The sequence below is a fragment of the Triticum aestivum genome, chromosome 7D, assembly GCF_018294505.1.
Source record: "Triticum aestivum cultivar Chinese Spring chromosome 7D, IWGSC CS RefSeq v2.1, whole genome shotgun sequence".
Classification (NCBI taxonomy): Eukaryota; Viridiplantae; Streptophyta; class Magnoliopsida; order Poales; family Poaceae; genus Triticum; species Triticum aestivum.
The window spans coordinates 48357431-48369483 of NC_057814.1; the positions used below are offsets into that span (position 1 = coordinate 48357431).

At 43.3% G+C, this 12053-nt stretch overlaps 1 protein-coding gene across 1 annotated transcript; it reads left to right on the forward strand.

Annotated features, from left to right (window-relative positions):
• The first annotated feature begins 3806 nt into the window (after positions 1-3806).
• Positions 3807-8676, forward strand: LOC123169181 (uncharacterized). The gene is made up of 6 exons (XM_044587029.1): positions 3807-3941; positions 4053-5809; positions 7440-7601; positions 7713-7899; positions 8142-8235; positions 8317-8676. Exons 2-5 carry the CDS (start codon positions 4070-4072, stop codon positions 8201-8203), a joined length of 2151 nt encoding a protein of 716 aa, XP_044442964.1. The 5' UTR covers positions 3807-3941; positions 4053-4069; the 3' UTR covers positions 8204-8235; positions 8317-8676.
• Positions 8677-12053: the final 3377 nt, after the last annotated feature.

The window sequence follows — 12053 nt, forward strand, 5'->3', positions numbered from 1 at the left end:
ACTAATAGACTGCGTGATGGCTAGAAGTGTATGGTCACTTTGCTCAGAGGAAACAGTGGAGGCAATGCTTGATAATTTGTCCCTTAATGCTAAAAACTGGATCTTCACTATGCACGATTCGCTGCCGCATGCGGAATTTACAAGGATGGTGGTGACTTTATGGGCAGTTTGGCGAGCAAGAAGGAGAGCGATACACGAAGAGATTTTCGACAGTCCTTTTGCTACTAACTCTTTCATAACCTGTTACTTGAGGGATTTGGAGTTAATAGATAAAGGAGCTAGGGGAGCACCGAAGCAAGCCAGCATCAGAAAACATGAGTGGGTAGCCCCGCCCGAGGGTCAAGCAAAGATGAATGTCGATGCGACAGTGTCTATGGAAGAGGAGTGTGGTGCAGTGGGAGTGGTGTGCCGAGACCACAATGGAAGTTTCTTGGGTGCTTCGACTCTAAAACTCGAGTTCATCATGGAACCAAGCACACTGGAAGCTATAGCTGTACGGAAAGGTCAAGCTCTGGCTGAGGATTTATATGAAAATAATATCCTGATTGCAACGGATTGCAAGAGGGTGGTGGATGATGTTCAGAAGAACTCGGCGGCTGGATATGGAGCTATTGTGCATGAAATATTACTTCGTGGAAACTCTTCTATTTCATGTAAAATAGTTCATGAGTTTAGGAGCTCGAATTTCGAGGCTCACAATCTCGCTAAATATGCCTTGTCCTTAGGTTTTGGCCGTCATGTGTGGTTGGGCCAACCAGGCGATCTTGATTTTCTTCCTGTAAACATTATGGACAATGAATAAAGCATGTGAGGTTGTCTAAAAAAAGACAGAGGTTGGCCACTCAAAGAATGGTACGTTCAAATATCTCCGGGACCGTGTGTGGGAGAAAATTAAAGGGTGGATGGAGAAATTATTATCAGCTGCTGGCAAAGAAGTTTTGATCAAATCTGTTGCACAAGCTATACCGGTCTACTCTATGTCTTGCTTCAGATTGGCACGAGGTTTATGTGAGAGCATAATGTCACTTATCCGACAGTTTTGGTGGGGCTCCAAGCATGGTAAGAGAAAGTCGAGCTGGGTAGCGTGGGATATAATGACTCTACCAAAGCACTTGGGAGGCCTGTGATTTCGTGACATGGAGATTTTTAACCTTGCACTTCTGGCAAGGCAAGCATGGCGTACCCTTACAGATAGCACTTCACTGAGTGCGCGTATTCTCATGGCAGTATACTTCCCGCACTGTTCTCTCCTTGAAGCCGAACTTGGGCCGCATCCATCCCAGATTTGGCGGGCGATATTGGATGGCCGTGACATTCTGGCACAAGGTGTCATTAGGCGCATTGGAGATGGAGAGACAACGGATATTTGGAGGCATAACTGGATCCCACTCGACGGCATCAAAAGACCCATCAGTTCACTTGTTCATAACCTGCCGGAGAAGGTGGTGGAGCTCATAGATGCAATGTCGGCAACATGGAATGAAAACTTGGTACGCTCACTGTTCACTCACTTTGATGCAGAAGAGATCCTACGGATTCCTATGCACATGTCGTCTGGGGGATTTTTGGGGCTGGCATGAGGAGCCTCGAGGAACGTTCAGTGTTCGCTCAGCTTACCGAATGATACTAAGGACGAAACATAGCAGGGGGGCTTGGTTATATGAGGAGGATGGTACATCCTACGAGCATCAAGAGACGAAGAAGTGGTCCATGATCTGGCACATGCAAGTTCCATCAAAACTCAAGGTGTTTGTGTGGCGACTGGTTCGTCAATCCATGCCAACGGGTTCGCTCCTTAAGCATCGTCACATGGCAACAGAGCATACTTGCTTGATATGTGGGGCTGTTGACACTTGGAAACATGCTCTTATTTCATGTCCGATGGCGGCGAGTGTGTGGGCATATGGTCGACCATGCGGAAGTATGCCCGAAGGAGTGGCTGTTTTCTATGCATGAAATATTGACGAAACAACTCTTTGTCCGACTAGTGGTGACACTTTGGGCAATATGGGCCGCCCGGAGGAAGGCAATTCACGAGCATATATTTCAGCCACCTTATTCTGTTGACAGCTTCATATCTAAATATATAGGTGAGGTCCAAGTGACTAATTCAAGGTCTCCATCGACGGCCACTCCAACCAGCGCCAGGCCGAGGTGATGGGTAGCCCCGCCTGAAGGGGATGCCAAGTTCAATGTTGATGCAGAAGTGACCAGGTATGGTGGAGCAGTTGGGGTCATTTGCAGAGATGACAGAGGTATGTTCATGGGAGCGTCGACTCTCTCTTTCAAATACATTGTGGATCCCCCGACGTTGGAAGCTCTCGCCATCAGAGAAGCGCTCGCTTTGGCGGATGATCTCTATTTGAGGCGCATACAAGTCGTATCGGACTGCAAAACGGTGGTGCAGGATTTAAATAAAGAGAATTTGGCGAGCTATGGTGCAGTTATTCATGAAATAGTTGAACATTCTTTAGCTTTTGATTTTTGTAATTTCAGTCATGAGTTTAGGAGCTCAAATTTTGAAGCTCACAACTTAGCGAAGCATGCTTTATCTCTCGGTGGTGGCCGCCATGTTTGGTTAGGACACCCCGGAAATTTACCATCCGTCCCTGTAAACATTGTGACGAATCAATAAAAGCTTCGCGATGTTGTCTAAAAAAAATTTAGTATCTGTCCCTTCACCTAAAAAAAAGTATCTGTCCCCCGGATTCTCAACCAAAAAAAAAAGTATCTGTCCCCCAAAAAAGAAATGGAAATTCTAGAAAAATCTGTCTCAGAAAAAATGTTGTGATGTAAAAAATGCTCTGCCAATAGCTTCATTTCCGTTAGAAGAATATGAAATAGTTAGGCAAATATTACAATTGGAGGCTATGATTGTGCAACTGACTGTGATGTCAAGCACAAGTAGGCTATGATGTTTAATCTCACAACACTCGCAAAAATATTGAATTGTATTGTTCTCCACTGAGCATTGATGCCCTTTTTCTGATGGCTCCTATTCCCTAATATTTGTATTTTGGCATCCTCCTCTTCCTGTATTATCTCTCTAGGCAACTACCCCCTTGACTTTCTCATCCACAACCAACTTACTTGATAGCGGTGGACTGATTGCTACTTGGATGAAGATTGCGCAGTATATATGCATGCTCATGCATGATGTTATGTTGGTTGGTGGGTCGGTACCATCTTTTACAATTACTTGTATTATCGTATGTGTGCACATGTGAAAGTGACTTTTACTTGATCCATTAAATACACGTTTGAAAAAAAATATCCACGTTTACCATGAAAAATAGCTTCATTTGATAGCCGTTGACTTGTACGGATTTTTGTTGAGAACAAATGGCCATTCTCCGCCCTTGCAATGAGTGCATGTATCTTCTTTTCTCGAACATCTACAGACTTTTAATCGTCATAAAACATACATTTATAAAAGATCAACATTTAAAAGTCTGTAGAGCACTAGAAATCGTCATATAACATTTTTTGAATACATGATCAACATTTTTCTATACACATTTAACATTTTTCAAATGCTTCATTAATATTTTTCAAATACAAGATTAATATTTTATAAATAGATCGTCTACATTTTTCTGTACACATTTAACACTTTTCAGATGCATGATTAATAAAACATTAAAACATTATGTACAGTATATTTTTGTAATATATATGTTTAGAATATTTGGAAATTTAATGAAATTAAAAAAACGAAAACAACATGCCTGGGTGGGTCGTGTCGTGCGTGGCCCGTATAACCCAGGCCAGGCCGTGCCGTGCCGGGCCAGATTTTTCCAATAGAAGAAAGAAGCTGGCCAATCGACCCTTTGCACAGCGGCAAACTCCCCTCCTCTCAACCCCTACCATACCCCGGCGGCGCCGCTACCTGCTGCTACGCTGACGGATAAGAACTCATCGCCATTGCCGCCGGTCTTCGTGTAAGTTCTCTTTCCCAACTTCCAACCAGATCGGAAATTTCTTGGAAGCATCCTCGTAATGCGTTGATCTCAACTCCTGACTTGGTTTTCTCTGCGGCCATGTCCGTGCAGGCTGCCCGTTCGACGAAATGCCCCCGAAGGCATCCAAGCGGTGGGTGCCGGTTAACCGGCCGGCCGTGGAGTCTCCTGCTGCGGGTAACCCGTCCAACGGAGTGCCCCCGAAGGTATCCAAGCGATGGGTGCCGGTTAACCGGCCGGCCGTGGCGTCTCCTGCTGCAGGCAACCCGTCCGACGGAATGCCGCCGAAGGTAGTGCTGGTGAACCGACCCACGGGGAGGGGAACGGGGACGTCTCACGGGGCAGGCAAACCATCGAACGTAATCCCCTGGAAGGCATCCAAGCGATGGGTGCCGGTTAACCGGCCGGCCGTGCCGTCTCACGGGGCAGGCAAACCATCGAACGTAATCCCCTGGAAGGCATCCAAGCGATGGGTGCCGGTTAACCGGCCGGCCGTGCCGTCTCCTGTTGCAGGTAACCCGTCCGACGGAATGCCCCCGAAGGTAGTGCCGGTGAACCGACCCATTGGGACGGGGAAGTCTCGCAGGGCAGGCAAACCATCGAACGAAATCCCCCGGAAGCTATCCAAGCAATGGGTACCGGTTAACCGACCGCCGACTGCGGAGACATCTCGCGGGGCAGGCGAACCCGCCGACAGGCTCAGCGACCTCCCAGACGCGCTGCTGCACCACATCATGTCGTTCCTGAAGGCATGGGAGATGGTCCGCACGTGTAGGCTCTCGCGAAGGTGGCGCAACCTCTGGGTCTCTGCGCCTTGCATCGACGTCCGTGTGGGACTCCATGATAACCCACCTGAGGAATTCGCCAGGTTTGTTAACCGGTTGCTGCGCAGCCGGGACGCGCTCACGCCACTGGACACGCTCCGTGTGCGCTCGGTTGGTGAGGATGATTTCTATGAGACTTATAACGATGGCAATGTCAAGAGCTGGATTCGTACTGCTATCAAGCGAAAAGCTTGTGCTATTCAGCTTAACGGGCATCTCCACAAGTACATAGCACTGGACCGCATAGACTTTGCCTCTTGCCATCTCAAAATCTTGAAACTGTCATATGTCGAGCTAGATGATAAAGTTGTGAAGCAGCTCTCTTCTCAGTGCCCTTTGGAAGAACTAGAGCTCAAGAGCTGTGTGGTAGGTGCCCATGAGATTTTGTCCTTCACTCTGAAGAGTTTGACCATGGTCAAGTGCAAGCTTACTATGAACCTCTCGGTGGATGCTCCAAACCTCATGTTCTTTCGTTGCATCAAACCGGAGAAGTGGGTTCCTGTATTCAAGAACTCTGTGTCTCTTATCAGAGGTAGTATCATGCTTGATGACTCTTTATTGAGTCGTGAGTTTCAAAAGTACCATGAGGATGAGGATGAATTCCCTCAGACTAGTGATGAAGATGACGACATGAATAATAAAAATGGCCAGTACAATGGTAAAAGTGCTGCTGCTGCTGAAAGTGGTGCTGAGGGCTTTCTGGATAGTATCTTGTTTGGCAGCTTTTCTGATTACCGTGATGGCTATTCTGATGATTTTTATGATGGTTATTCCGATGACATCAAAGATGATTATGATTATGGAAGTGATATCAATAGCGACGACGATACATACGAATATAGTGAAATTGCAAATGGCTCTGAAGATAAATACTTTGGAAATGACTTTGAATTCAGTAAGGGTGGTAAAATGTCTGGCTGCAGTGGAAACTATGGGTTTAACGACTATAAAACCTTAGGTGGCCAACATATTCTTTGGAGCCTTTTAAATGCCAGAAGCATAGAGCTGCTAGGTCATTCAGGAGAGGTACAGTTATTAACTTGTTCACTGATGTATTTCAATTCAGTCTATACCTTATACTTTCCCTACTGTGTAGGAAGTAATAGTGGACATGGTCCTTAGATCAGTATATCACGATATTTGCATGCAAAACAAATTTGTCAGTTTTCTGCCATGCGCTTTTTTTAATTAAGCTCAGTTAAGAATCAGAAAATTGATGCAGTTTACTGATGTTGAATGAATGTGCTGCTGTAGCCTGTAGGTGCTTGCTATCATACGGAGGCACTTTTCTTTCTTTTACTTCCAGATTAGATATGCTGTATTTAGAACGTTTTTGAAATCTTTCACTAGGCCTACCAGCTTTGGTATTTATGGATAAGAATGACTTGTCTTAGAAAATAATTGTTAGTATATAGATGTTAGTCATGCAGCACTTGGTATACATTCATGTTCTTTAATCTGTTCATTGAACTAATGATCTTTTCTGTGCTGTAAATGATACTGGCTAGACCTAATATAGATAGGGAGTCGTATTGCATTTTACCTCATTGGATGCCAGTCCTTTACCAGTTCTAGCAAAATGGAAAACAGTCAACTTACACAGAAACACAAGCTAAAACAAGTTATATAATCCTGCTAACCTTCATTTTTTTTACTAATCACCCATTGGCAGTGTTTTAAAAAGCAAATTTGCCTTGCTGGCGGGTTATTGTCATCCTGATTAGTGTTAAGTCAGCAGACACGAGTTGAACCCATTAGAGAGGAGAAAAAGGACAGGTGGATAAGAAATATTGAGAGAACAATTTCTTTTACTTCTTAACCAACTTGTTGCCTCACTTTGGTAAGTGGCAAATGGCTCATGGACACGACCCATTTACTTGGTCTCTCAGCGAGGCATGTCGGATGCCATGTAAGCAAAACCAAAGTTGAGGGGGTTAAACAAACTGTTTATAGTAGGTCTAATCTGGACTTCTGTCTAATCTGGACTTCTGTCCATTGGACTTTTCTCTATAAAATGCAATTATTTTTATTCCTAGGCTATGATTTGATGACTTTAAAGGTTTCATAAATTCAACTTTACTTAAGAGATCATATCAGTCGCAAAGTGGCAGTGCTAGTGGTATGAGCTTTTCTACTTCTATATACTGTTGCTTACACGTAACATCTTGTTTGTGTTCCATGATTGACTTGACTGAAAACTAGTTTATATTGCGGATCAAGAGAACGTTTTTCTAGTATCTGATATTGTAGGTGAATCAACAGATTGTTAAAAGTTTAAAACGCCTATTGTGTCACATTTGATAATTGCAGTAATTCTTTTGAAGCGATTTTGGCGATTCTTATATTACCATATAATTTTGTTTCAGCACATTGCATCATCATAATGTCAGTACATGCCTATTTCCACACACACTATGACTCCCTCTGTTTCTAAATATAAGCCCTTTTAGAGGTTTCAATACGAATGTATATAGACATATTTTAGAGTTTAGATTCACTTATTTTGCTTCGTATGTAGTCCGTATTGGAATATCTAAAATGTCTTATATTTAGGAACAGAGGTAGTACATCGCAATGTTCACATACACAATTGCATCACTATCATTGCCCATTTATTTCCATATATGAAATAACTCATTTTCACAAAAATATGAAGGTGGTTCTGAGAAGGGAATCATTAAGTTGTCCAACTTTTAACAACCTGAAGACTTTGTCCCTTGGTGAATGGTGCATCAGTAGGGGTGCTAATTTTGACATACTAGTTCGCTTACTTCATCATACACCTTACTTGGAGAATCTCTTTCTTCAACTTGAAATGGTACGTACATGTATTTTCCCAACGTTTGCATTTTGAATTTTTGATACATTGCTTCATGATTTTAGCTGACAGTTCATCAAGCTAATAATATTCTTTTTGTCCTTCTGAAAGAACTTTGACATCCAGAATGCACTGGGAAGATGTAAACCGAACGGAGGATCATTTTCTTGCAAACACCTTAGCATGGTGAAGATCAAATGCACCAAGGATGATCCTAGAGTCCATATGCTGGCACAGTTGTTTAAGGCTAATGACATACCGCTTGAGAAGATTTGTGTACATCGGAGTGGGAGCTTCAGTGAGTACCTTGGCCCTTGAGTTCATATACCTAGTTCTTATGTATCTTGATCAATTGTTTAAGAAATAAGAGACATTCTACCTTGTATAGGAAAAGTGAATTATAGTTTAAATGTAGTTATTTAATTATATTCCAACCATATAACTTTTTATTTAGCAAGATGTTCATTTGTTTTTTGACTTGAACCCTTCTTCTGCGCATGTAAATTTATACATTTACTGTTTCTCCAATCTCTCTGCCAGATCTTCGTATGCTAAAGCTAAACAGGGAAATTAACATTGCCGAAATGCGTGCCTGTCGGTAGAAAACCTGGACAATTTCAAAAGTACTTGTACGGTATGAGTTATTGTTAAGTGTGTCCTTTTCACCTTGTAGTCATTTCAGCTATATTCGATAATTGCAACTTTGTTTTTATAGGTAGAAGCAAGGCACTTGGGCTGGGCCGCTGGAGGCTGGGAGGCAAGATAGTATGATTTTTGCACACCACGCCTACAGTTCCTGTAGGCATATCGCAGAGCCTTGCCTCAGTCAAATGTCATCCTGAGAACTTAGCAATTATGACTATAGTTTTTTCCTCTGCTCTTCTATTGCGAATTTGCAATCATGGGTGACTTTTGGTGTTCTCCAGTTTTGTTCTGGAATGACAATGACATGGCATCCAGGACGAGTTTGGGTGGTGTTTTAACAAATCTGGTGTTATACTTTTGGAAACTGCTACGACTTCTTTTGCTTCCCATTGGACTAGTTTCAGGGACATCATGTCCTCTTATTTGTGTATCATGTTTGGCTACAACTGGAAGATGATTGCCCCCCACCCCCACCCAAAAAAAAACTTTTCTAGTTCTTGTCCTTATCAAGTTCTGGTCGTACTTTCTTTGTCTTTTGGTGAAACCAAGATTCACACTAAGTATAGAACAACCATGCTATGAACAGGGCGGGCGCTAGCAAATACTTTGACTTGAACTCCAACAACTGGTCCGAAGCCAAAATTATCCAAAATTCACTCTCTAGCCAATCTTCATGACTTTCTCTGAGTCTTGTACCTCCAAAGATTTTCTTCCAATACTACTGAGACACTTAGGGCTATTCATGCTTAGGGATCAAACCAAATTCAACTCTTTGGAACCACCATTCTTATTTCTTTCTAAAAATTATTTTCTTTACAAATGTTTCCAGATTTTCAAAAATGGTCACCTTTTCTTGAGAAACATTCACCTTTTAAAAATATGGTTCTGTCTTTTGAAAAAAAATGTTCCCTTTAAAAAGCATTCACACTAAAAAATGTACATATTTTTTTAAAAAAATATTCACACTTGTTTTTTAAGATGCTCACTTTTATTCAGAAAATATCCACCTTGTTCTCAAGTTTTTAAAAATATTTACATTTAAAACATGTTTATGTAACTAAAAATTTTCATTAAGATTTTAAAAAAAAATCAGCTGTTCATTTCATGAACTTGTAAAAAGATATGAGCGACCAAAAAACTGAGCGAACCAAGAAAAACTGAGCGGACCAAGAAAAACGCTAAAGAACTCCCGCCACCCAGTAAGAAGGAATAGCTGGACACCTCTAAATGGGCCAGCCCACTCGCATGCCTATGTGTTTGCCCTCCAATTTAACGCAATAAGCGTCAAATAGGAGGTTCTCTATTCAAACTATTCAAGAATGAGCCAACTCAAGGTGCAGATGCCTGCTTTTACCAACAGGTTATGGGAACTTGCATCTTGCAGGCTCTAATTGTACCAACAGGTAACAGTCAAAAGTAGGCCAACACAGGTAAAAATTGTAAGATTAGTACCATGGCATGGCCACACATACAGAGAAATAGTTCAGCAGTTGCTGCAGTTATTGGCTTGGAATATATATATATTCTTGTGTCGACTCATCATCCAGACGATGGTTAAGAGCTCACCACCGCGGCTGAGCCCTGAGCTGCTTGGCATGGGAATCCCTGCTGCATTGGCCAGACGTGAAGCTGAGAAGACGTACCCATGAAACAAGAATGAGCCGCAACATATAATCGAGGAGTTCCCATCGTTCAATAACAGTTTGTGTCTCATCAGTGAATGCCGGAATAAAGTCTTCAAGTTTGTGAATGTCTTGGACCCGCGTCTGATCGATGCCGTCCATAATCTGCTGCCAGGTCCAGCTCATGTAACAGCTTCAAGGCCCAGCCAGCACCAAGCGCAAGAGTCTCGTTTCTCTCGGAAAGGAGACTTGATTCGCCCTAGGTGTTGCACTTACTGCCCTCAGTGTTGTACCTACTGCCCACTTGCATTCATCTTCAGAAGGATGTTGGCAAGCTTGGTGTCTCTTGGAGTTGTTAGCGAACCCCTGGTTCCTCCTCTTTCACGCCATATTTCCTTCAGATCGAGGCAGGCCTTTTCGTAGTCGCTGGCCTCGTCACCCGGTGGCAATACCATGTGCTGGCGTCGAGCGAGGAGGAACATCATGTAATTTGATAGCGCCCGGATCTTCTTCTCGTCTTTGGCTGATGCTCTACTTTCTCTCCTTTAGGACTTTGTCCTGCACAAGAGGAAAATGTCCGTGGCCACGTGCAGTGCGATGATGTTCTTTTGGACCAACGCCTTGAGCTGCTGCTCGCTATCCACAGACGCGGTGTCGATGAACACCTTGGTAAGGGCGATTGGTGTGCCTATCTCGGTCACGTAGTACGCTGAGACCTCCGCACGCCGGAGTGTCTGCGCCGACGGATCCCGGCTAATAGGGCCAGGGTAAGATGCGCCGCGAAGCTCACAAGGACCAAGACCCGGGTCAGCCATAGATTCATTCGGTCCTCTGTCGCCTTGTCCATCCAAATTCCAGCCATACCCAATAAATAATCCTCCTGCACACAAATGTTCGAGGTTACAATACGCAGAGATCGTATATGCAATCATCGACTACTGCTAGATAAACCAGTTAAGTTATATATATCTGCATGCTACAGAGATTAGGATGAAGTAGTGATTACATACCGCGTGAAGGCCGGTCGGTGAATGACTAGTAATTTTGACAAGCACTGCCGTTTGATGAAGACGAGCTCGTATATTGTTATGAACCCGATTCCACGCACCAATCACTTCTCCTAATTCCTGATATCACACTCACAGGATATATTTCACTCAAGTTCAGAGTCGCAACTGGAGATACAAATCTGGATGGACACAAGGAGAGTTGAGGTGAGGAAGGAGAAAGAATACAGAGTAGAGATGAGAATAGACTTCTGAATAAATAGTAGGTGAGATGAGGATAGGCTTCTTCCTTGGGGATCTGGTCCAATCATCACTTGCTCCAGCGCGTGAGGGATCAACATCCCGGTGTGTAACATATACTTACTGTATAAAAAACAGATTGGCCAAGGAATACTGTTTTATCCTTCTGTTCACTATAATGAACCAACTTGCCTCCATTTAGTGTTTTGTCCTTGTGTTTACTAAATAACTTTTATGCTCTCCCCCCGTGTATTCAAAATGAGTATACATTTAGCTTTGTGCTGAAGTCATACAATCTTAAATTTGACTAAGTTTATATAGATAAAACACCAATATTTGCTATCACAATTCACAAATTGGTATTATCAGACTCATCCTCAAGTATAGTTCCACATTTATAGTTATTTGATGTCATAATTGTTGAACCTCTTCCTTCAATCTTGTCCTAACAAGTTTACATAGACCTCGGCACTGTTTTATGAAATGCGTTTTGTGATCTCTGTAATCTGCTTGTGGTGTATTTCTGGAATGTAGCAAACTACCAACGGATTCAGGAATTACACTATCGCATACAAGAGCACTCTGTTACAGGCAACGAGCGAACAAAAAATTCCTCCCTCCTCTGTGTAAGTAGTAGTCCCGGCTACTTGAAGTGGAGAAGTGGTCACAAAATCCACATATAGCAGGCACGGATCAAAATCAAATGAAAATGGGAAGCGATGAATGGAGCTCAGCCGCGTGGTTGCCTGCGACGAATCGATTACTTTGACTACCTACTGGGCGAGAGAGAGTATTGGTGGTGGGCGGCGGCGCCACCAGGAGCTGCCCCGCCCACCTCGACGTGGACTCGCGGCAAGCTCTTGTTTGTTCTACAGCATGGGCTGCAATGTGATATACCGCTGCTACTGGAACTGGGAGGATTGGGGATAGATTGCAGC